This window comes from Vicia villosa, linkage group LG3, assembly GCF_029867415.1.
Source record: "Vicia villosa cultivar HV-30 ecotype Madison, WI linkage group LG3, Vvil1.0, whole genome shotgun sequence".
NCBI lineage: Eukaryota > Viridiplantae > Streptophyta > Magnoliopsida > Fabales > Fabaceae > Vicia > Vicia villosa.
In genome coordinates this window covers 41,170,679-41,196,930 of record NC_081182.1, presented here as the reverse complement: position 1 = coordinate 41,196,930, position 26,252 = coordinate 41,170,679, and the positions used below count along the sequence as shown (strand labels likewise).

Here is a 26,252-nt window from a genome sequence, read left to right as displayed (position 1 = left end):
CACTATTTCGCATCGGCCAAAGGCTCAGGACTTACCGCTATGCGCCAACAAAAGGCCCAATAACATTAGGCTCATTATCCAATTCGCCCCATGAAGCCCAATGTATAAATACCTTCGTTAAGGATTTTAGGTACACAATCTCTAATCTCAACTTTCATTACCACCATCTTGAATCCTGACTGACTTGGGTGTTAGAGTGCTAATTATACAAGTACCAGACATAGGTCCACCGTATCAGAGATAGAAAACACCGATTAACAGCATCACATGAAGACCGATACCTTTAGTTCATAAAGCACCGCGATCTCAATATTCGATCCACTGTGTTGCATCATCGTAATACTCCGAAAACTTCGATTCATTGTAGTTTCACGTCAGTCAATAAATAATCGAGGTATAAATTTAGGGCGGGCACACACACACACACAAACTATTTTACCATAGTTGAAAATCACAACTAAGATGAAATGTTTAGCATTTCACGTGGTGAAAGTGACTTATTTTTTATTTAAAAATAAAATATAAAGAAAGGCGCCATTGTAAAATAAAATAAATCATTAAAATAAATATGAACTGCAATTGCTAGAAATCAAAATATGTCTTTGAGTTAGTTTTCCCCTCTGTTTCTGTAACAACATAGCAAATACGTGATATTTTTTATAAAAAATTATGTGGTGTGCCCAATATTTATATATTTATTAGCTGAAATGAAACCTTTGTCATAAAATATATTACGGAAAATACTAACAAGTGTCTCCATAATACACTTTAAGAACCTTAAATAGTAAGTTTTTATAAAAAATTGTGCAATCATGCATTAAAAATTGAAATGTTTGACTTTTTTAAAAAATAATTGTTTAATATGGAATTCTTAAAAGGATAATTTGAAATGTTTGATTTTCTTAAAAAAAATTATATTCATTAAATAATTAATGTATCTAGTCTATATTAAATATATTAATTATTTAATAAATAAAAAATAAAAATTTTCTTATAATTTATTACAAAAACAATATTATTTATAATAGTAGTTACATTCTACCTGAACTTTGGCGACCACCACAGAACAAGTTAGTTTGTGTTTGACAAAGTTTCATTTTTACATTCAATCATTGCAAATTCTTTTTTTAAAATTAAAATAAGACACATACTAGTATCTCTTAATTATAACATTGAGCATCAAATTCAATTTGATTTTGACGTTGCTTGTTGGGCAGGGAAGGCATTGACTCACAATTTAGTCATGTTTGCTTCAACTTTGAATTTGTTCTTTTCTTCCCCACCCCTTGCTTCAGCCTTAATTTAAACACCATTCGGGGATGACTTTTTTTGCAAGTGTTACTGTAACTGTCAAGGCACTGAACATAGCGTTAAATAAAAGATAAATTAATGAAGCACTAACTAAGCATGATATGGTGAGTGAATTAAAGGTAAGCATGACATATGGACAGTATTACTATAGTTGATACCATGAGTGACATAGTGGCTGCCACAATTTTTATTTTATTACTTATTCATATTTAATTTTTATTATATTATATCAAATTATATATAAAGGTATTTGTTGTGAGGGAAGAGAGTAGGGTAATTGATGGAAAAGAGAAGAAACTAATAAAATTTCAAAATACTATGTCATTTTGTTCTAAAACTTCATTTAAACAAAAAAAATAGCAAATTATTTCGATTTTTAAAGACAATTATACTTTTTTACAAAAATATTTAAATAATCAATTCTCTCAAATATTTTTTAAAAATACTCATGGTTCAAATAATTTTTTTTTCATGTGTAGCGTTTAAAATAATTGAATTGGCGTCACTATTTAGTTTTTTAGACAAATCAGATGAATGACACTTTCAATAGGACTAGTTAATTCAATTGGCGCCTACTCTTTGTTCTTTAAAAGGGGCGGCAAGTCATCTGACAATTCATCACACGACAATGACATATGAGTAAGGCATACGAAAGACTTAAAACTTTCTGTAGTCGCACTAACCTCCATGTAGTTTGATCCGGTAGTATCTCATTGGTCTCTCTTCATTGTGGTCTATTGTCTCCTAAACATTGAAAATGTGGTTATGACGGTCAATTTTTGTAACCAAATATGTGTTAGCTTTGCTAATTTCCTCCTTCATAACTTTCATGCAACTTTCACTGAACTATTGTCCTGATTCTAACACCGAACTCCATTTTTTGCCTCTGCTTACGAACGGTGGCCCTAACCTAAAATAGGTTGCTCTCACCAACGCGGTTATGGATAGGTTTCCAATGCCTTTAAAGACAAAGTTTATTAATTCCATACGGTTTGTGTCATGTGGCACAAGTTTTTTACTTATCATTGAAGCGCCAGTTGACTTGGCGTGGTTATGATGCGTGCTTGCAAAATATATAATAGCCTATAAAAGCTTTTTTGCTTCATGTATGCGTCAACCCAACTGACGTAAGCTCTAAATATTGCACATGAGTGCCAACTGACATGGCGTGTCACTTTAGCATGCATGCAAAAGCTGATTTCTGCATTAATCAAGCACAAAACACCCAACAACATGCATTCAGTGTAATTTATTTTCTCACCAACATTTTATAAATTTACCTTCCTCACTTTATTATAAATAACACCCTTGCTCACTACATTTTCATCACAAACCAATACACTATAACTTTACTCAAGTGCTCACATTCTCTCATATTTTCTCACTAGCAAAATGACTCTATTGAACATGGAAGAGAAACACATAGAGAAACCATCAACAACATTAATTTTTATGTAAGTTTTTATTTTGCTATAGTTGAATTTAAATTTTTCTAACCCATTATATTTATGAAAAACTTATTTAAGCAATTTTTTAGAATCCATCGAAATTTTGTACTCGTGTCCATGAATATATCGTACACGGAGAGTATATTCAACCTTATTTAGAACACGCCGGATTTGGTCATGTTATCAAAACATGCCCTATTCTATTTATGCTAGGTTTGTCCTCACTTTAAAAGAAATATGGAGACCCAAAACATACATTTTTCAACTTCTAACCTGTGAATGTATTGTAACACTAAAGGACGTGTACATGTCATTGGATCTACCTATTGAGGGTAAGGCGGTTAATGGAAATACCAACTTAGCCAATTCAATATGCAAGGAACTTTTGAGTTCCGACTTGTTAGATGATACTCAAAAGGGCCAAGGTATGTATTTTACTTACGCGCCTTAAAACTAATTACAAAGGTATAATATTAACCAAAAATTCTACCGAAGAACAACAAATAATTAAAACTAGATACTATATTATACTACTAATTAGTTCATTTTTATTTCACGATAGTACTGGTTATTGTGTACATATTTTGTATTTATCTTTTTAAAGAAATATAGATAAAATAGGAACATACAGGTAGGGTTCCGCTTGTTTGTTTTATCTCTATAGCTCTTTGTGTAAAAATGCAAACAAAAGTACATCTATATTTTATGGGTGCACTATTTTTCTCTAACCATATGGTTCATCGAGATTGTCGTCCCTAGCTTCTGTCAACCCCAACAACTTTACATTCCTCTCCACAACAAAGTAAATTTATAACATTAATTCCATTTACTTGCTTTAAACTATTAACTCTAACTAATTTATTTTAACTTTTAGGTATATTTGGTTCACCGGTGGGATGAGTTATTACCGATGTCCTAGACATTGCATCATGGTCTATCGAAATCTCTTGGATCACTTACGACCAGATGATGTATTACCACTAAACTATTCATTTCATAATAATTATTTTTAATGATAACCATTTTTAATAATAACCATTTACTGATCTAATTAATTTTTCCTCTATACTTTTATATGGAGGCCATATTTGGGTCTGAAACATCAACATGAAAGGAACAGAGAAGATGCAACTATTTGGACTGCAACAACACTGGTCATTAAATTCACTACTATGGAGATGTACCATAGTGACAGTGTGAAACTTGAGTTCGATATGCATCAAGAAATTCCAGATTCTCTAAGGTGCCTCGGGTAATGGCGTCAGCGAAAAGTCTAGAAACAATGGAACTTTGATGATTTGAGAGACTTTGCTAAAGATGAGTGTCGTAAATGGAAGTGTCATCATCAACAGGTCTTAACCGACACTGTCATGCCAACTGAATCTAAACCAACTCATAATTATATGTATTGGTATAGATCAGTTACGATTGGGTTTTTCAATCAAAGATAAGTATTTATGCGACCCACACCAACCTGAGTCGTCTTAAGTTTTTGGAGGTGTATAGGTTAAATCAATTCAACATTGGAAAAATAGATAGGGTCCCCCTTTTTCCTATGGTTTAACAATGACAAGTATTTTTGAGACCCTATTTTAGCATAATTTAACCGTGATAAGTTTGAGGCCCTGTGCGGTATCCTGCCTTGCACACCCTCAAAGACGACCTAGACACCAACAAACTTCAACATGTAACCTCCAACAAAATTACCAAACCACTTACACACAACGCCATACCCAACAAAAGTACCAATCCACAAACATCCAAACCCATAACTAATACATGCCACACACTCATCCGTAAAACCAATAGCATACCCCATGCCACCAAAAACCACATGATTATTATCAAAACAACCAACAAACATATACCGCCAACGAATCCTCTTACCATAGCCAAAACACCCAAGAAACATATGAAACCAACACTTCCTATCATAGTCAAAACACTCAAACATCACAGCACGAAAACACCCAACAAACATATGACTACCAAACACCACAACAATAATTTCTTCCTTTCTCCAATGAAGCTTTCACACCAATGTCGTCATTCAATCGATTAGGCAGTCCACCAATGACCCATCAACCTAAACAATACAACCATAACAACATGAATAATAAACTCAATTACAACAGCGTGATAATACAGACACAAGACTACGTAGAATCACAAAAACTTATGAGGAAGGATGGTGATGTTGATGCTCCATAGACCTCATATCAAACACCTTAGATGAATCAGAGATCTGTACGAGAAATAGTACCTTGGGGTGTGGAACCAGTGACTTGTATGATAAAGCAAATCATTATAATTAGTCTAAAAAATATTCCCGCATGTAATTCGATTTAAATTAAATAATATTAGTATTTCATAAACCTTTTTTAATTAATTAATCATTAAAATTAAAATTAAAAATTAAAAAAGTACATAAAGGGGATGCGCCATCGCCAAAAAGAAGGTGTGGAACCAGTGACTTGTATGATCAAACGGGTCGTTATAAATACAGAAAGGTCGTTATTTAAATTAAATAATATTAGTATTTAATCAACCCTTTTTAATTAAAATTAAAAATTAAAAAAATACAGAAAGGGGAGGCGCCAATTTGTTTGGTTTGCCTTTCAAAAAATTAACGCCCCCTTTGAAGATCAAACTATAGGCGCCAATTGAAATGTCTTGCCCTGTTGGAGGCGCCAATTGAAATGTCTTGCCCTGTTGGAGGCGCCAATTTGCTTGGTTTGCCTTCCAAAAAATTAAATGATGGTGTCAGAGCCGTCTTTGAGGGCGTGCAAGACGGACTACCGCACAAGACCTTAAAATTTTTAAGGTTAAACTATAGATAAATAGGGTCTCATAAATTATTTTTCAGATTAAATCATGATTAAATAGGACCTCTATTTATTTTGCTATAGATAAACTATATCTAACTTATACAAAACCTCCAAAAACTTAAGAAGACTCGGGATGACGCGCTTTGCACATGAAATTTTTATATTTAAAACATCATTATTTTGAAATTTTTGAAGAAAGTTGGTTATTTAGGTGTTTTTTTTTTTTTAGAAAAAATGATATGCATTGACAGTGTAAAATATTTTTTCATTGTCAATCAATCACAACCATGTATCCAATTAGAATATAATTTTAATTTAAAAAAATTAATATGACATGGCAAGTGTAAGAATTTTGATTGATTGTATGTGTAAACTCTTTTTTTATATTAAAAAAAAAACAATTATTTCATATTCTAAAATGAGTTTTCAATGTCAACCGTATTATACATTAATAACGCCACAATTAACGAAAGCTAATTATATTTATATATATATTTTAACAAAATTGAGATTTTTCATTGAAAAACCTTGTCTTCAATAATATTTTTTGTGTGCTCTGATGGAGATGATACTTCTAGAATGAAAAATCAAATGATAACGTGATTATTGATGATTTGAATTTTCTTGTTTACGCGTGCCATTGATTGTCTCTCAATATTTTTTATTTCATTTACATTAATATTAATATTTAGTACTTAGTAGTTAAAAATTTTTTAATAGGCAATTTAAGCATATTAGGATTTGAATCGGAAATCTTGAGGAAAATACATCCAGACTTAAGCTTTCACCACTAGACCACATACAAAAAAGAATAACTTTTGTTAATTGTGATGATATACAATACCGGTTTTAAATTATAGTTTATTTTGTAAAATTTTCTTTTTTAATTTTAAGATATTTTACAATTCTAATAAATCATTATTCTTTCAAACTCTTTACTTTTTATTACTATTTTTTCTATTTCTTAAATTTCTTTTGTCAAGGTCATTAATAAACGTAATTTTATAAATTATCACATACTGGTAGTATTTAATTTTAACTAAGACTGGTTATAATATTTAAAATGCATTAACCACATAAAATTTGTTGGAATAGTTGTCTAAATTGGCAGTACAAAAATATTTTTTTATTAGTCATTACAATGTGATATAAATTATTTAATTGAATTGCTTCAATCAATTATGCATAGATCTCAACATTTAATTATTCATTTGCCTTCACTCTCTCGGCCATCAAGAGGGAGATAAAGTCTCACTAAAAATACTTGCAATCAAGAGATGAACTCAGTAATTTTTCCCAAACAGTAGCAGAATAGCTTAATCTTATTAACCTCTTTAGCCTGCTAAATCTTTGATTTTATTGAAGATTTTACTTCACTAAATTTAGTTGTCTGAATGTGGAGAAGGGATAGAGAAAGTGCGCCGAGTTTCCAACATCACGCAGTGGTAACAAATGAACAAAATTTGATATTCAATTCTATATCTTTCATATGGACAAAGGAGAATCAGAGTGATGGGTGCGATTAGATACAATTTAAAACGCTTATGATATAGTTTTCTCATCACTATTTCAGATTTTACATGCACTGGTTGCAAGAATTGTTCTATTGACAAGCACAAACCAGGCTGAATGCTGCAGAAAAGGTTTGACTCAGTTTTGCTTATGTTTCTTGCCACCGGCCAGAATGCGCTGGATTTGAAGTCCTCTGCTGAATGCTTGGTTGAACAGAAGCCTAGTTTGGAATTCTGAAACAAATGGGAACCATGCCAATATGGCCACTGGTGTAAATATAACCACAGCCATTAGGTACTCGTAGCCCCTAGCTAAAGCTTTAACAGACCCCCACATTCCAATGCCTTTCACCAATGGCTTGCATGCTTGTGCTATCTGCATAGTAAAACACCGCGCCGGTCAGAAACAAGTGATTTTACATTCACATTTGCATTACGGGAATGAATAAAGAGACTTAATTTACTTGACTTTTGAGATCTTATATCAAGAGAAATGATTAGTTAGCAATTGCTATGATTAACAAACAAGTACCTGTATAATTGCCCATGCCGTTGGCAAAAAGGCCAAAAGGCTGGCAAAGATGTCTCCGACAGTGAGGCTAAGCAGAGTAAACATCAGGGCCAGGCAGACAACGCCTCCAATAAACAGAAACAATTTGAGAAGACGGAACATCAACTGGAAATCTGCGCTGAACCTCTTTCTACCCATGGACACAATCTGCAGTTTCAGACGTCACCAGTTAATAGATTCATAATCAAGCATATGCAGAAAAAAAAAGCTTTTATTCAGAATGAACATTTTGATTCCGGTATACCTACCTTCAAGATAACCATAACAGCTAGTATTACTATCCAGGACAGAGCATAAACCTGAAGAGAAAATGTATGTCAGGAAACTGTGGGGGAGGGAGGATTTGATAATGACAATACTAAATAAATTTAAGCTAGCATGCATAATTACCATGATACCCTTGTCACCTCTGGCTACATTGAGATGATACACAATCCCATACTGATAGATAAAGAAACGCAGGGAAAGAAGAATCTCACAAATCCGCCCTATAAAGCCAGTGTGCTGCATATGCTCCTGTTCCTCATCCCACCATGACTCCCAACTCTTGTTTGAAGGAACACCAATACCACCTCGGTTACTAATCCATTTATTCCAATCATCCCAGTCCTCAACTATCTTCTGCCACTCAAATCCTGATGGATTGAAAAGGAAAGGAGCAAACAACCAAGAGCTAACCAAAAACCACATTGACCATGACAGAAGGGCGTATGCTGATGAGTTAGGCGTTGCTGATCCATAAATCATATAACAGATCAGCAATATTGTGAGCTCAATCCCTTTGACAAAGTGACTCCTAGAGTACATCCTGTAGTTGTCTGCAAACTTTTCATGACGAACGACAAATCCACGCCCAGTTGCTCTGTATTTTGCCCCTCCATGCAGGAGAGTGCGCCCAAAATAGTGCATTTTCGTTCCAAGCGAGAAAGTAAAGAAAACAGGTGCCAGCTGCAACTGCATTATTATGAAGTCACCTAGAGCAGTTCTGAACCCTCTCTCTAGACCAATTTCCATGACCATGGGCAAAGTTGTTAGAAGTCCAATTTGAACAATTGATTGTGAAGCTATTGCTGCCATTAATGTATCCTCTCCCTTTCTCCTAGCAAACTTCACTATTGCAGCCTCAAATCCACTTAAGGACAGGTACAGTTTGCCATATAGGAAAGCATAAGTCGTAAGGACCACAACCTGTGAATCAGAAAACAAATGCTTATTGCCATATGCAGAACTAAAATATCATAAGAGAAATTTTATAGTTCACCACAAGAAATTTTCAGCTCTCAATGTAACAACACTCAGTCACGTAATTTTAAAGTAGTAAGAGATTTATTTCCAGATCCACTACTCATATTGGGATTGGTTTTTTTTAAAAGGATCTGTTAATCTCATTTTAATAACCAAGTCGTGAGCAATAATGATAATAATACTATTTGTATCTAAAACAACAGTAAGAATTGTATTATTTTGATTTATCCTAAATGCATTAACCATTACCAATGAGCTCGTATAAAATCCGATGGTCGTAAAATAAAATGATAGCATGCGGAAAAAGTCATAACGATGCCCCAGCCTGTAGACATCTCTGCTTAGTATTTGCTCTCCGTTACCGCAAGCCACCTTTGCTTCAAAAAGAGAGATCTGATTGAGTCCAACATCTCTACCCTTTCCAACTTGAATGTATTCATGATGAGTAATATTCCCACGTCGTAGTGTTGAGTTGAATCCTGCATAGGATAAAGCATGAGAAAAGGAGGAAATATAAAATATCCATGATAAAAAAGATGTTTCAATAATGTTACCGGCAAAAATATCCTCGCTCAAGTGGATGCCACGAGAAGCCTTACTCATTCCTCCCCGGGTAATGTGAAAAATTCTATCAAAAACATCTGGATGACCATAGTGAAATCGTACCCTAGAATTCCACAAATCCATCATTAACCAGAAAATGTAAAGCCTGTACTACATCCATTCTAATGATTTATTTCTTGCAACAGTGACAGAGGATATGGGAGGAAAAATCAATAGTTCATTACTATTGTATCTAAAATTTCATGTAGTATGGGATGCCAATACAACAAGAAAAACAAACAAGAGGGAAGAAGAAATCATAAAATTTATCAGCAAGCAAATCTTGGATAAGTGACATTTGAATAATAAGTTGACCTTTGATTTTAAAAATCACAGTGTTAAGTTAAGACAACAATGTCTTATGTTAAACAAGTACTTGTATATAAAAGTCAACCATGTAATGAAATCGCTAAACTTACTTCAGAGGTCTTGCAAGAACTCTTTGACCAATTGTGACAAAGCTTGTTTCTTGATTTGACATAAACCAAGCCAAGGAAGAAACACTGTAGAAGTGATAGAATTAAGTAATATGGAAACTTAAAATTAGAAATTTTCTGTATGTAGAATAGAAGTCATCAGACCTGCCAGTGAAGATATGCTCACGAACACCTAATATTGTAGGCCGGCGAACCCCATGATCCTCGTTAAATTCCTCCAAAAGGTTACGCATTTTTAAAGCTTCTTCCAAGTAATTATCCTAGAAGAAATTTTCATTACACCTTTTTAATGGCACTGACATCTAGTTTCACCTAGTAATAGTTTTTTAAGTTTAAAATCATTTTCTAACAAAACAAATTTATGTTTACCTGGTTCATGTCGATAGCCTGAAGAGCTTCTCCTCTAGTAAAAATGATTGCATGGTTTTGATTTTCAGGTTTCCCTTCTCCTAACTTCGCTGGACCTGGCAGTTTAATTCGATATATTTCCTTCACAAAAAATAATAAAACCATAAGTTCAAAGATATTCTAGGGTAAATGAATTTGTTTCCTAACATCAATATGCAATTACCTGGTCATGATTGTCCACAGCTTTGACCAATACAGAGTAATAAACTTTCTGTACTTTTCCTCCTTCTCTTTCTTCAACCTCATCAATAAATGCCACACGAAGTGAAGGATTGCTACAAATGAAGAACCATAAATTATATTCTTAAAACAAGTGACTGGAAGTGAAACAAGTATTGTACTTGAGCTGAGGCAATTTATCAATTGGAGAACATACTTAACCATCAAATTCAGAATGTCTGTTGCACGACGGTCTCCACTACGCTTCTGATTTCCATAGTTCTGGCAGGTAGCAATGTATGTGAATTTCATGTCAGCAACAGCCTCTAAACTGGCATATAGTGATCTGTGACTCTTTTTATCTTCCTCGGATGGAACAGTAACAGCTTTATATCCATCAAGTATCTCTGCCCACAAAATAAGAGAAAACGATGCAATAATGTATTATTGACAGATAGAACTACTCTTTTGTTTACCACAGTGAGGAATAGAATACGTAGTGACTTGCACATAAGTGACATTTATGTATTGATAAATATGGAAGAAGGAACAGGATTTTAAAAAATCTATATATCACATAATTGCCATTGCCACGTACCTACTAGATTTAGCTAAATAGATCGGAACAAAAAGAAATTCTTCTTACCCTTTTCATTAGCCATATCAAGAAAAGCCTGGAGCTTAAGAGCACGCCGGTAGTACATCATTCCCCTAACTGCATTAATTTACAAGTGCGGAAGGAATATTATTAGTTGACCAAACCCTTCTACAGGGATGAAGAGGAAAGGAAAATTATTAATTAGCCACATCCTTCTACAGGAATGAAGAGGCAGAAGCTGTCATACCTGTCCTGCAAAGTGTTTGCCCTCGTAGTGAGGCCCAATGGCGTAGCTGCAATATATTATCATCTCTTTCCCATACCTCACTATCTTTCTTACACTCAATTCGTTCCATGAAGTTATTCCACTCATCTGATAACATTACAATAGTTTAGCTCGGTCATTTTTGTAAAAACAAAATACAGTCAAATTATATATTGTTCATCGTACAAACCAGGGTATATCTTTTGCAGGTAATATATGATTGACACACCATCCTCATTTTCAACCTCAAGGTCATTCTTCGAGTAGACAGTCTCTTCACTGTAGTATGGAGTCATGACACTGCAACAAGCGAAAAACTATCAATAAGCACATGGAACGTTAGGAAATAATATAGACAGTTAGGGCAGTTAGTCGATTAGTTTTCTAAAAGAGAGTTACTTAGATGAATAGGGAGAACTATGATGGAGATAATCATTTTGTGAACTTGATAGTGTGTGAAAGGACAAATCCATCGTGAAGGGGAAACCTTGGAAGAAAGGTCCCTCTCCAGAAAGGGGAGCCTTGGCCCAACAATTGGAGGTGTTGCTATGTGAGTAGGAGGTCATAGGTTTGAGTCATGGAATCAACCTCTTATAAGTGAAAGGTAAGGTTATAATAGAACCAAATTTATAGAACCAAATTTCCCTTTATAGGACCAAATTTCCCTTTTATATAACACATGAGATCAGATGTATAACTAAAAATAGTATTCTATCACATCTTTAAAAAAATAAGATATGACCCTCAAGTTTATAGCTTCTATTAGTTTTGGGAGAATGTAAACAATTAATATAGTTAGTTCAACATCCAAAACAGACAGGTGAAATTCCAGCAGATATTGGCATATATCTTCATGGTCATGAGTTCTGTACGACAAACAAGCACCAGACCTGAACGAGAGCATTTTACGAACTCTAGGAGCACGAGGCATATCCATGAACAGTGAATTCGTAAAGAATGCAATCCTTCTGCGTGCTTCAAGGTTTGTTGGAATCTCAATGGCAGATTCCTTCACCGTCAACAGTAAGTGAATACGTCTAATCTGAAACACCCATAATTATTTGCAAGTTATAGGAGCTTTTATATAGTTTTTTTTTCTTATTGGACGATAAATTCTTGGTTTAGATATGATTTTAGTCTCTGCAATTATAACATTTGTTATATGTTTTAGTCTCCGTAAGTTTTTCTGTTGTTGTTTAAATTCAATCCCTGCAAATTCAGAAAGTGTTGTTTGTAGTCCTTGACGTCATGTGGCCCAATAAAATCACATCAAGTGGACCAATAAGTTGACGGGGGCTAGAAGCAACAAACTTTGAATATGCAGGGACTGAGTCCAAACAAAAAACTTACAGGGACTAAAACAAAAAACGTTATAATTACAGGGACAAAAATGATATTAAGCCTAAATTTTATCACGGAAGATAAGAAGCACCTGGAAAGCTAATACTAATATAAACTATAAAAGTGTTAATGGTGTAATTTATTTATATTAATATGACTAGCTACCTGTTCCTCCCATTGTGATGTAATAACTGGAGGGAAGAGTACCGCCGGTTTTACATCAGTACCAGCAAAAAGTTGCCTTCCGGTATCCTTGCTACTTAGATTAAGTTCTGCTAATTCGCTGATGAGCATAATGTGAAAAGCAAATGTTATTAAAGTTCATGAAGGAATTTTATATTTCAAATGTTGGTTATTATGTAAAATTTATGTTAACCAACCTGATTTCATTCACCATCATATCACGAGTAAACACTTCTAACATATCTTGCAACAATACCACCAGTGTGTCGCGCTTGGATAGATTTGCATCTTTCTGTGACCAAAAAGTAATACGTAAGCTTCCAAATAGGTTAGTTATAGACAGACCATTTAAGACTACAAAGGGATGATACAATTAGTTTTCTTTCAAATGACTCACCAAAATTTCAACAAGCTCAACAAATTTCTTGCAAAGGGAAGGCAAAAATCCCATTCGGAAATTTGTAAGAAGTGTATTTTTAGAGATGCTGTTTTCAACTTCCTTTAGGATGACAGAGATTGTCCTGATCCATCACAATGTACTCATAATTACAAATGATTACATAACTTTTGTAGGTTATTCTATCCGCTGATAAAAAAAGCACAAGCAGCCAATATGAAATTTGGAATGACCTCTATAATGCAATGTGTAATTTTAATATGGTTTAAACTAAAAAATGATTACGCAAGTTAACCATTTATTATGTTATTTGTTTTGGGTTGTTAAGTGGTCCAGAAAGAGATTTTAAATATACATAGAAAGTACAAGCATATCAGACTATAATTGATGTTCATGAAATTCGATGGAAACAGCAAGAGCCACGTTTGTAGTATTTATAGAAAAAGAGAAGATGGGAAACCGAAGCATGCTGAAATGCTAATAGAACTGGATAGTAATGACACAACCAAAGAAAACATGCCTTTAGTGCGAAGTCTAGACTAAAAGACACAAACATCAACAGAAAATACACTAAAAGCCACCTTTTTTCAGCTTCTCCGACCACTAACGCGCTCAAAATATGTTTGAAAGTTTCATAGCTTTCAATGACCGCACATTTCATATATTCGTCTACGCATATGCGTTTCCAAAGATCACAGTCCCTTCCTCGAAATTGAGCTGCCATATCCAGTGCAATAGGAATCTGTAAAGGTTGAGAGGGAGTCAATTATTGGAACTTGTAACAAACACATGAGTTTTAAAAATTGAATTGCACAGGGAATCAATAGGAACCTTGCTTGCAAGCATAAATGGCGGCCATTGAATTATTTTTAAACTAGGATCTGATGAGTAAGGAACCAACAAAAGGTCCATCTCCCTGGAGTGATGCAAACATAGTTTAGTCCTTGATAGGTGATAAATGACAAATCAAAATATGGATGAGGAATAATTGAAGCTAGGATTGAGAACAAAGAAAAGAAACTAAAGAATTTGACTTTGAGGCCTTTCCTATCACTTATAATATCTTCCTCGCGGAAACTGCAAATAATTTCGTTCCATAATTGGGCAAACTTAGCAGCTTCACTCCTTCTGTTTGCGGAAATCTATACAAACATTGCAACATGAGTGAAGATAAATAATTACATTTAGCTTACACAATTTAGCAATGAGAAGAAAATATGATAGAAACCTCGGCAAATCCCTTTGAGAGAGAGAATCCCTTTTTCTTTCTCTTGTCAGTAGGAACCAAGTAAGTGTTGAATGCACCAGGTAATGACTGAAACCGTGATCTGAGCATGCTCAGAGTGCGTATCTGTATAGGCAGATAGACAATGACGTTAACCGGCTGTTTAAAGGATCATGTCTTAAAGTATTTTATCTTTCTGGTTCTACAAGAGTAATCCAATTGACCAATTTTAATTTATTTGAAATAATGCAAAGAGAAAATTACCTCTCCCAGACGATCGAAGGCTCCAAGAACACCACCACACACAGTTGAGAAGATGGAATACCAAATTTGGGTGTCCATGAAATAAACCTGCATTCAAAATGTAAAGAGATGTTATGATGAAAAAGTTATCCCATACAAAAGAGAAGATTAATGTATTTGAACATGGCCAAGAAATATAGAACACACACCATAAGTACAGGAGCCCAGAGTGCAGCAACTGCACCGTAATTATTTTGAGCTGCATAACAAGGAAATTTTAGATCAATAGAATTAACAGGAAGTCAGAATTGAATAATTAGAAATGAGAAGAAACTACCATGTGGGAAAAACTCATGCCAGCCAAAATCAACACGTCGAATGCTCATTATGTCTTTAGTTGGCTTAACAAGAGGCTTGATCTGAACAGAGACAATTTTCAAAAGAGACTAAACAAGTTCACAAAACATTTTAGGAAAACAACTACACGTGTAAAAATTACCTGGACAAAAAAGCTGAATGAAAATTTGGCAGCCAAAAGAAGCACCCAGAAAAGAGTGTACCTGAAAATTTAAATAGAATTTTGATGATGAAACAAATTTTAAACAAAAAACAAGAGCCCTTAAATGATATTATTTACATATTGTTCTATAAAACTCACTTAAAGAGAGCAAATTGACTCTCATGCATTCCTCGTCCGACATAGATTCTTGGCTGCAAAGCGACAAATAATAATTCAGAAAATGAACAGATGATTGTAATAAATAATTAGTACGCTTATCAGGGATGCCCAAGAGATTGGAAGAAAACCTTGATCAGACAAGTTAACCTTTGGGTCTTCAGTTTGTTTTTAGAGAATCAACATTTTTCTAATTAATAGATGTCTCCAAAAATTTATAATGCTTGTGTAAGTTATTTTGCAAAAGAATAAAACTTTACAAAAGTTGTTTTCAAATTATGATTCTTGAAATTTACAATATATTTATTCTCAGGAATAAAAAAGCTTTGGTTGTTATATTTATATTCATTCTCAGGAAAATATAATACAATATGTAGATATAGAGTCAAAAGAATTAAGTATAAAGAGCTTTTTTATCAGTTCATTTCTGTTACGAAATTTGCATCTACATATGTAGATCCATGTGCAATGTTTTTATGCATTAAAAATTAATTATACACCCTTTAGTATATAGCTATATGCTCTTCACAGGACATGCATCATACAGACAATAATTTTAAACCATGATTTTGAATAGAAAATGTAGGAGTGAGTTTAGCAAGGTTGCTCAAAGTACCTGAGACCACCATAAGAGGAGTCTAAATATGTGCCAGTCTGAGTTTTCAATCCAACGCCTAAGCATTGGGAAAAGAAAGAGAAAGGCTGCTAGTACATTTGGGATCAAATATACTCCAACTGCTAAGACATAATATGGTGGAATCCCTTTCACTTGATGAACAAAGGAAAGCAACTTCCTGATAAACTCTGGAGAACCGTTGAAGGAATGCAGGTATAATAATGGAAGAACAATAACCCAAAAAAGACTAACAATGATTTTGAGAACATTTCTTAGCACATCAGTGAATCTCCAGCGATGAAAGCCGGGAAAATTCAGAGTCATGTCCAAAACACCTAAATCAAAATAAAAATGAATGAACGAGATGTCACTTCCTTGGGTAATAGGTTAAAAAAAGATCAATATTAAAAAAAACTGGTAACTAGTTCTTCTGATAGTAGCATGATAAATTTACGAAAAAGAAAGTCATATATTTGAGTATATCATACTTTGAAGGAAACGAAGAACGGCTGCTGTGATGAATATGCTAGAGAGTTTATATAAGACATCTTTCTGAAATATTTCCAACACTGGAATATCTATCCATGCAACTATGAACAATGCCTGTAACAAGAATGTTTTGGTCTTGTCAAAAATATCATCAAGGGAACCATTGACATGACCATTTCGGTATGTTGAAAAAGAAAATACCTGCAAACCCAGTAAATAAAAGGTCCAGAGACGATCAAAAGTACGGAAGAGGTTCCAGAACGACCGGGTCTCAACAAAATTTGATTTGCCAGTTCTTGCAGATTTTGCCGGAGCACCCTTTCTTCCCTGATAAGAAATTTTGTAAGTGTTGAACTGAATATGCATTTTACATTTAGGCAAGTAAATTCTGAAGATAAAATGTTGAACTGAGTAGATACCTGTGTGAAATTAAATGTAGATTTAAAAAATTCACCATCATCACGCATGGGCCATCCAAGAGAAAAGCAATCAGGTGACCTACAACAAAATGCATTGACCACTAAATCAATAAACTGCCAATTAATGAAAGAGGAAACAAGCCAGCAAAATCAGATTCAATAAGAAATGAAACCAAAAGCCAAACTAACCAGAAATACTCATTTAAATCATCATAATTGCACCAGGCTGAGTGAGGAGCCGTCCCATTTTTACTCTTCTCAGCTTCCTGTATTAATTAATTGAGTATAACTCATCGCTGAGTAGAAAGGTACATGAAGCAAGCTAACAACATCCATAACAGAAAGAGAAAAAAATATACCGTTTGAATGACTTTGTATATCGGAGTTATAACCTTGCGCAAGAATGACTCATCATCACCACCATAAGAAGGTTTGATGTTTTCACCAGTAACAATGCTGACATTTCCAGCCAATAAACCATGAAGTTCATATGCCATCTGAAGTACTATTTTTGTTAGTAAAGTAAAAGTTGCACTTTATATGCAAAGATAAATAATCTCTAGCCCAAGATATTGTGAAACATATAAAAACACTGCTCACATTGTGAAATATGTAGCATAGGCACTCCGGCATGAAGCGAAGATTGGAGGCTTCACCCCATATGAGAAGATACAAGCTCATATAAAGCAACTTCCTCTGCTGTATCTCTTGCTGACCTTGAGGAAGTCTGTTTGAATAAACAAAATAAGCATATTCAGCATAAATTTACTCTTTATAACTTGATGAGGAAAAATTAGACAAATATTTGCTAAGCAAAATACTGTCATGTCTCACCGTAAACTATGTTTTCGTCCCAAAAATTTGCACCACGTCTTGTAATTCTTAAAGAGATCATTCATCACTGAATTAACTGCGCGATCATCAAGCTGCAATAGTGGAAAAGAACCATGGATTATAACTAAAAGCCAAAATAAAGCAAGCTACCCTGATAACTGATATAACTTTCATTTTTATTTTTCATTACTGTTTTGCCAAATGCAGGACGATGTAAGAGAAAGCTAAGTACCTTGTTGAGAGGCTCGGGTTTAGGTTGCAGCCTTATATGATTGTTAGCAAGAAGAAGAATTAGATGCTCTCTCTGGTTCCTGACATTGTCTTTCTGCGAGGGGAAAATAACATGATAGTCATAATATAACGCATACACGAAAAAAAAAAAATAGTTTGCCATAATCTTTTCCCTATTCAAGTTTTATTTGGGAGCAAAAAGCGTGCCTGGAACCCAAACATGGCTCTGAGCCAATCAAGCAGATCCAAATCTCCAGTTCTCTGGCGAGTTTGCTCGAATGAACTAGGCCAGTTCAAGCCACGGGTATTCCATAGCGCAGAAACAGCGGCCTTAATCTACAAACATATAAACAAAGCCAAGGAAGTCAGTGTAGTTCCAAACACAAAACAAACTCCACGTGAATCATGGCAGAAACAATACCTCTTCAAGCTGCATAATCGGCTGAGAAGCCCCGGCAGAATCCAACGGAAGAATGTTAAAAGGTGCATAAATTTCCGTCTTTTCCTGGACATCTCTAGCCGCTGCAATAATCTGAACACGCCACAAAATTCATTGCTCAAATCTCCAAAATATAAATACCGAGAGAACATCAATGCAGGAGATACCAAGTTTCAAAACAAAATAAAATACGAAACGTATGCATTTGAGATAATGACTAACCTCAGGAGCAACTTCTTCAACTTTCTCAGTCTTGTTGACAGCACAAAGCACTTCAAAAAGCACACCGGCAGTCTGGTAAGCTTTACCGAGCTGTGCTCTGCAAAAGAATATCAAAGCGGTTAATCATAATAAATTCTACTCAAGAGAAACCAAATATGTTGAAATCAATTTTACACCTATAGAATCATTTCAAAGAATTCCAAAAGTGAAATCAAACTAGTGTGATAAATGTACCTGTCAGCCTGCTCTCCCTGATCAAGTGCTTTGACATAATTCTCATAGTACTGTTGATAATAAGCTTGGATTTCCCTGGCATCTGTCTTCTTCGTCCGGGATTCAAGACTGGTGGCATTGTCCTACATTTTCCCAAACTTATTAGGAATAAAAAAAAAACTACTCTACACTGTAACAAGGAAAGGAAATTGTTCAGTTCGATCAAGTTTGTTTTTTAGGTTACACAAAATCAGTTATGGAGAACGAACCAAATGATTTCCTACTCATCTCGTGTCCCCATTTCGTATTTCAAGATGAATTTTCCCTGAAATTCATTCCCAATTTGGCACTGCAAAGTGGTGCGCAGTTGAAATCAAGTCTTTCGTTTTTCTTTTGCGATTTCGTCATTTTTAGCGTGGTTTTGTTTTGGTGCAGTATTGTTTTAGTTGCTCATTTCTCATTTTATTTTGATTTGAGTATTTGACATTTGACGGGTTATGTTCAATTTGATGTACTCCTCCTGAGTATATGAAATCAATAACTTAGGCGCCATCAACATTAGAGAATTTAATTTCGTCATATTTATATAGATATTTTATCATTATTTACTATTATCCTTAGTTTGTTCACAATTTATTTTTATTATTTTACTGACTTTAATTTGTATTGTTTTTTTTTTAAGTTTTAATTTGTATTGTTGTTACTCAATTTATTCTATCAATTTTAATTTGTATTGTTCTGATTCAATTTATTCTAACAATTTGCATGAATACAACTTGATTTTTTTAGCAAAGAAGCTTAACTCCCCAAGAGAAAAAAGTTAAAGGCATTAATATTCGTATGATATAAATTTTCAATGCTCAAAAATATTTGGATGAAATTATAAGATATGTGTAATCATTAGTAAAATTTTAAACTTAATAATAATTATCTTTATATTAACATAGAAGATAAATTATAAATTTCATTTTTATATGTCACTTAAATTTTTTTAAATTTAACCGAAACAAAATATTTCACATGTTTTTATCATCTTAATAATACTTTTTATCTAAACACATTAAAATTATCTATTGAACAAATTAAAATTTTTAAACCAATATTTATACAATGGAAGGAGTATCTATTTTACTTCTTTTTTTTAATGAGGAAGAGAGCCTAAGCTCCAGAAGAAGAAAAAACTACACAGCAGCTACTCTAGCTTTAGTGAACCCTAAAGAATCTTCTTATAGAAGAGGATTCTTTTAAATTTAGTGGCTAAAATTAACTCTTAAAAGTGGTATGTCGTGAGTTCGAATTCACGCGTTTATATATGATATTCTTATATAGTTATCAATTGAGTTGGCTTAACGAGACTAATCAACTTTTTTTATTTGTCGTATTTATAAAAAAAAAGCTCATTTTTATTTATTTCTTTTAATATTTAATATAATATTTATTATTTTATAAATACTACCCTTATCATTAGCTATTTATTAGAGAAAAATATGAAATAAAGATGATAAAGGATGCGTATAAACTCTAATATGGTCATGATACAATTGTGGACATGGTCAACTAACCGAGGGTATATTCAGTGCAGGTTGTTGTTGGTTTTTTGGTTACAACATGTTGTTGGTTGCAATACCATTAAATTCATTTTTAATAATTATATATTTTGGATATTCAACTTATTAAGTTTACTTCAAAAAGGACATCTTTAAACTTTAAAAAAAATGTAAGAAAAAGAGAATAACATGCATGCATGCATGCAGAAGTTAGTTACGTACCCTTTCCAATCGTTGCAGCAACAATGTTTTAAACTGTCTCACACCACGCCCGCTAGAACTCTGATCCAACCTATGTGCCTTTTCAAAAGCATAGAATCGACCTTCCAACAAAACAAATATACAAAATTCTTTCACCAATTGAGATAATCAACAATCAACAATCAATAATCAACAATCAACAATAACTTACATAAATAAGCAACCCTTGGGCGATCACTTTCAATCTCATTAGCCACACGGAGAATGGGTGTTATCGAGGCGAGTGACGAAGGAACCACGACATCATTGTCGAAAACCTCCATCGAGAAGGTGGTCATTGCAGCGCTTCTCGACGGACGTCGAATCAGCGTCTGCGACGGGGCTGGCTCGAGGTTCGACATTGCTGCCGACTCTCTCTCCAGACTGCCACCTACCTCGACCTTCGATTAACCCCCTATCTCTATCTCCCTACACACAACAACAATACAGATTCAACTGAAAGTTTGATATATAAATTTTGATTCACATATGTTTGTTGATTGGTGATGTACCTGAGACAAAAAAAATTGAAAACCAAAAAGTGGAAGGTGAAAATAGATAGTTATAAAAGGAGGGAAGAGAGAGAAAGAGGTGTAGTAGCCGAAGATTATGAGAGACAGAGGAAGAAAATGTGACACGTGGAAAAATGACAGTGAGGCTATTAGATGTCATTAGAGAGGAAGAAAAATGGATTGTTGGAAGAACATCTTTTCCGGAGACAGCGCAAGAAATACAAAAGAAATTTCTATGTAATTATGTAATTATGTTGGGGCTGTTGGAAAAATAGGCTAGGTGGTGCATAGTATTAAGTTTTTTTATGAGTAATTCCGACTTGAACTATCTGTATGTATGCCTTTGAAGTTTTTTTTGAGCTTCACTTGTTATATAATAGTTTGCTTATTAAAAAAAAATAAAATAATAGGTATTTACCCCCCTACCATATAGGCGAGATTCGATTTATCCCCCTATTAATATTTTTTTTTGGATTACCCCCTTGAAATATGAAAAGTTCTATGATTTACCCCCCTAGAACCCCCCATGTAAACTTGTTTTTTTTATTTACCCCCTGGTTTTTCACTGTTTTTTACACGTTTAGGGGGTACCCTAAAAATACAAGGGGTAATCCAAAAAAAAATATTAATAGGGGGTAAATCGAATCTCGCTATATGATATGATCGGGGTAAATACCTATTATCCCAAAAAAAAGTTTTTTTTTTTGGACTTCTATTATATACCATTTTATCATTTCAGTTGCATTTTTTTAACTAAAACAAAAAATAAAGTTCAGAAAAAGAACAAACACAGATCTCTTTAAAATTTGAAAAAAAAAATGTTGTTTTCTTAAATTTTCAAGTATTATGTTATGTGAAAATGTTTGAATATGAATCTATTTTAAGTTAATTGTGCAATATTTTGAAAGGAAAGTTATGTATATTCTCACTTGAGTAACTATAACACAATGTTGTTCTATAACTCAATGTAAATCTACTAGTGTCAAATTTAAACAAGATATCTTATGTAGTTTGTACCATCATTCTTTTATACAATGCAATGTGGTGATGGACAAGTATAGTAGTAATTGATAGTTATTATTCCGTAACACTAAAGGCTTATTTGAGGATACTATTGCAGGAACAAACAACGATGAATATGTAGATCTTTGTTAGAGGACTACACACTGAATTCATACCACTTGTTCATCATATTGGATCCAATTCGACGATCTCTTGCATTCTGTTTCAGACCAATCGGGAGCAGTTTTAATGTCCTATCATATATAAGCATGTCCATGTGTCAGGACATATATTTTTTCATTCATTCTTGCAAGTTAAGTTACGTCTTTTTAACTTCATTGCCTTGAGCGTTGAAGTCCTAACCTTGCAGACGCAATCCCACTCAGTCGTACAGGAGACCCACAACACTGTATTGGAAGAGCTGCATACTTATAAGTCAGCAATCTTCTGTTTTGTACCGTTTGTGGGAATCATATTCTATTATATATCATCCGTGATAATGCGAGTAGAGTTGTCGTTTCTATTTAATTTCAACCTATGTTCTGGTCTCCACATCCTATTGTCTTCTCGCCGGTTACCAGAGGATCATCCAGGTTAGAGTAGACAATGAAGAGATATGTGAAAAGAAATGCCTCACGATCATATATGAATGATGAAAAATGAGAGTCAGGAGATGAGAGACCAATCCTAGGGTTCCCAAGTTAAGAAAAAGTGGATGGTGTTTCCATGGGTGATAACTACCAAAAAAGAAATTTGTGTGGTACCAAGGATCTTGATTGGCAGAGGAAGTTTTTGCGACATTGTGTACGTCAGTCTCTTCGAGGAGCTGGGACTAGACAAATGAGGATTATCACCTTACGAGTGCATAAATCTTCAAGCATTCAACGATTATGTGACTTTTCCTTGGGGACATATAGAGGTATCAATCTCTCTGGAAGAAGGAAGCACTATGCCAAATTTGTCTTTTAGCAGCACCCCTACTAAAGCGCTTTTAGAAGAAAGCGCTGGCATAGGTTTCGCTAAAAACAAAATAAAAAAACACGCAAAAAAAACGCTCTTAAGGGGGGGTACGAAAGCGCTTTCTAAAAGCGCTCTTATAGGAGTGGGTACGAAAGCGCTTTCAAAAAGCGCTCTTATAGGGGGGCACGAAAGCGCTTTCAAAAAGCGCTCTTATAGGTGGCTTATGAAAGCGCTTTCAGAAGCGCTCTTAAAGGGGGGTACGAAAGCGCTTTTACCCTAAAAAGCGCTGGTAAAGGCAGGGCTACCAGAGCGCTTTCTAAAAGCGCTTTCATAGCTGTTTCGTTAATTAAAATTTTTAAAATCAAAATAATAGTTGTTTCATAATCCCTAATTCTTCTTTCACTGCCATCGCTGCCCAGAACGAAGAAACGAAGAACCATCGCTGCCATCTACGAAGAACTCCATAAAAACTCCTCAAAACCGTATCTCAGCCTCAAAACCGCCCAGAAAAACAAATACGAAGAGAAGACGAAGCTAGAACGAAGAACAAACCCTGCCCAGAAAACAAATTCGAAGCTAGACGAAGAACAAACCCTGCCCAAAAAACGAATACGAAGAGAAGACGAAGGTACACGATTTATAGTTCTGTTTTTGACATTTGAAAGATTAGTGTTTATAGGTATTTTATTCAGAAAACTAGATTGCTTCTGGCTTCTGTTTTTATAGAAATCTATATTAGGGGTTTAAAAAATAGTGATGAGTAATAGGTATTTTCTGATGATGTGTTCGTTTGATTTTGAATCCAACTCTGAATTCTGGAAAATTTCTCTTCCTCTTTTCTTTTGTTTTTGTTATTTAGTGATGATGTGAGTTCTAGTTTTGTGATGCATTTGTGTAGTTTATGTCAATGGTGATGAAGGTTAAAGGTTATTATAGTAATGGTGAAATTATAGTAAGGCAATTTCATGGGTTTATGGATGGTTATTTGGTTGTGGTACATGAGTGAAGTTAGAATTTTTTGAATTTGGTTATGGGTAATTGCAAGCTGGTTTGATAATTTCTACTTATGTGTATATAGGGAGCGTATCCGGTTTGATAATTTCTACTTAAGTGTTATTTTTGGCTTCTGGCTTCTGTTTGATTCAATATTTTGGTTGTTTAATGAAATCATACATAATTTTATATAATAAGGCTTTTGCCTTGGATTCTAATATAGCTTGGCTTCTGTTTTAACAGTGGCATAAGGGTTGCGTGTGGTGGTTTTCAAATTTTAATTTGTATTTGTACATCTTTTTCCGATTTTTTTTGGTGTTCCATGAAAGTTTTGTTTGATTTTATTATGAATATTCTGTCAAAATCATTGGTTCAGTTACTTTTACAGTTACTTTGAAGTCTCTGATTTCTACTTCTAAAATCATTGTAGTTTGTGCTACAGTTTGCATATAGTTCCTTCACTTTTATGATATTTGTATTTAACTGCATCGTGTGTGTGTGTTTAATTTTACAGTTACTTTGAAGTCTCTGGTTTCTACTTGTACAACGCCGATTCAAACCTACCCATCTCCCACATCAAGTCTAACTCAGGTTACTATCTCTTTCTTCTTGCTTATAGTTTGTTATTTTCTGCTTATAGTTTATTGTTTATGGTTCTATTTAATATCAATTTAGTGTCTCTCAACCAGTTTTTTGGTTTGTGGACTTATATTACCTTGAAATAAGGTAATGTCTTCTTTAAGAAATCGGGTATTCTGATTAGGTATGATGACAATAGACATGCAATTCTAGGTAGTCCCCTGTGAAAACGTCTACTGTTATATCTTAGCAAGACCCTTCTTCGCAACATTAGACACAATCATTCTTGTCCCTTATCCCAAAGAAGGGACCATCAGATGGGCGATCCTTTTTTATCGTCTCTCATAACCTCGTCATCCAGGATGACAGTCTCCGGGAGCGTTGCACCCTTATTATTCTAATTTGGGGCAGAGGAGGAACTCCTTCAAAACCCCTTAGGCTTCATCATCTTAAGGGGATTGGAACTCGTACTAACATCCCCAGGGCCTTTCTTGACATCCTTGATCATGATGTCGCCTGGGTAGTTTTTAGGGATATCAGTCCATTAATACCCACCTCGTGCTGCCTTCTACTTTACCATACGTGCTTTTTCAATCAACGATATTCAAAAGGGTCATTCTCTCTGAAAAATAAAAGAAACAATAATCATTAAATAATGAGAATTCTTATTATGGTGCATACAAAAATTAAAAATTATGCAAGTATTCTTCAATTTTAAGATCCTCGTCATGGTCGAGCTACACAATCTCTATAGAAATCATGACATTAAACTCATCCTGGACATTGACCAGTTCTCTCTCTTTTTTAGTTAAGAACTCAAAATTATAGCCATTTATTGTCAAGGGACTCTTTGTCCAGTATAGGGGAAATCAATATGCATCATCTTCCCCGATTGTGACCATATACGCCCTATCTCGCCCCCTCACTCTCACAAATCTATCTTTTTTGGTTCTTGTAATGGTTATAGCGGGGTGAATAAGATTCTTCTCGATAGTGCGCCTATTGTTACCCAACTATTTTTTGGTCCTGCCTTAGTACCATAAAAATAAAAAGAATATCTAAATTGTGGGGTTAGCCTCTAAGAGCCACAAAATTATCTCAAATTCCCTTTTGAAAGCCTAACCATTAGGCATTATTTATGAAGGAGCAACGTTGATCATCATAAGGACCTCCGATTCAAAATAGTGAAGGGTATGAGTACCCCAAGATTGTGAACAACTGGAATGTACATGTAAAAGAAGGCTATTTAGAAGTTCTTTGAAGGAGGTTATTCTCTAATCACATGTGTAATACGCCTCAAAGTCCTTCACTCTTTAGCGCTCTAATGAACTGGTTGCCATCAGTAAATTTGGGTTTCCTGAGAAAGAACAGGAAGAAAGAGAGTCTCGATCAGAACCTGAGGTGCTTTCTTAGTCTTAAACATCTGTATTTTGAAAATCCTATCATAGATTGATTCATCAGCCCACTGGGCAATTTTTTATGCAGTATGTGTATAACTCCATGAGCT

General features: G+C 34.3%; 1 protein-coding gene and 1 non-coding gene across 3 annotated transcripts; both read right to left on the bottom strand.

Moving 5' to 3' along the window:
• Positions 1 to 7,030: 7,030 nt before the first annotated feature.
• On the bottom strand, positions 7,031 to 21,184 carry LOC131661118 (callose synthase 5-like). 2 transcript variants are annotated; one of them, XM_058930539.1, is made up of 42 exons: positions 20,872 to 21,182; positions 20,682 to 20,782; positions 18,934 to 19,055; positions 18,700 to 18,796; positions 18,460 to 18,570; positions 18,246 to 18,374; positions 18,040 to 18,132; positions 17,808 to 17,899; positions 17,574 to 17,700; positions 17,333 to 17,470; positions 17,163 to 17,239; positions 16,974 to 17,052; positions 16,756 to 16,881; positions 16,554 to 16,668; positions 16,066 to 16,400; positions 15,432 to 15,484; positions 15,273 to 15,333; positions 15,111 to 15,192; positions 14,983 to 15,032; positions 14,795 to 14,881; positions 14,534 to 14,656; positions 14,355 to 14,447; positions 14,137 to 14,223; positions 13,887 to 14,047; positions 13,306 to 13,429; positions 13,106 to 13,200; positions 12,891 to 13,008; positions 12,275 to 12,426; positions 11,575 to 11,684; positions 11,367 to 11,492; positions 11,168 to 11,236; positions 10,739 to 10,928; positions 10,526 to 10,637; positions 10,324 to 10,443; positions 10,099 to 10,214; positions 9,937 to 10,020; positions 9,469 to 9,581; positions 9,164 to 9,393; positions 8,060 to 8,857; positions 7,918 to 7,968; positions 7,631 to 7,816; positions 7,031 to 7,474 (listed from the first exon to the last, which is right to left on the bottom strand). In XM_058930539.1, exons 1-42 carry the CDS (start codon positions 21,059 to 21,061, stop codon positions 7,238 to 7,240), a joined length of 5,760 nt encoding a protein of 1,919 aa, XP_058786522.1. In that variant the 5' UTR covers positions 21,062 to 21,182; the 3' UTR covers positions 7,031 to 7,237. The 2 variants fall into 2 exon arrangements, with proteins under 2 accessions (XP_058786522.1, XP_058786521.1); XM_058930538.1 differs by having other exon boundaries at positions 9,164 to 9,581; positions 20,872 to 21,184.
• On the bottom strand, positions 11,160 to 11,239 carry LOC131593839 (small nucleolar RNA J33). Its single transcript, XR_009281217.1, has one exon. It is a non-coding gene; the product is annotated as a small nucleolar RNA J33 (small nucleolar RNA).
• Positions 21,185 to 26,252: the final 5,068 nt, after the last annotated feature.

What these genes read in the sequence shown, in the direction of transcription:
- LOC131661118 (XM_058930538.1), bottom strand. Translation starts at nt 21,061, where the DNA reads ATGTCGAACCTCGAGCCAGCCCCGTCGCAGACGCTGATTCGACGTCCG. An exon ending in TATACAAAGTCATTCAAACG is followed by an intron (nt 17,240 to 17,332) that starts GTATATTTTTTT and finishes TAATTAATACAG; the next exon opens with GAAGCTGAGAAGAGTAAAAA. An exon ending in TCTCAAAGGGATTTGCCGAG is followed by an intron (nt 14,448 to 14,533) that starts GTTTCTATCATA and finishes ATGTTTGTATAG; the next exon opens with ATTTCCGCAAACAGAAGGAG.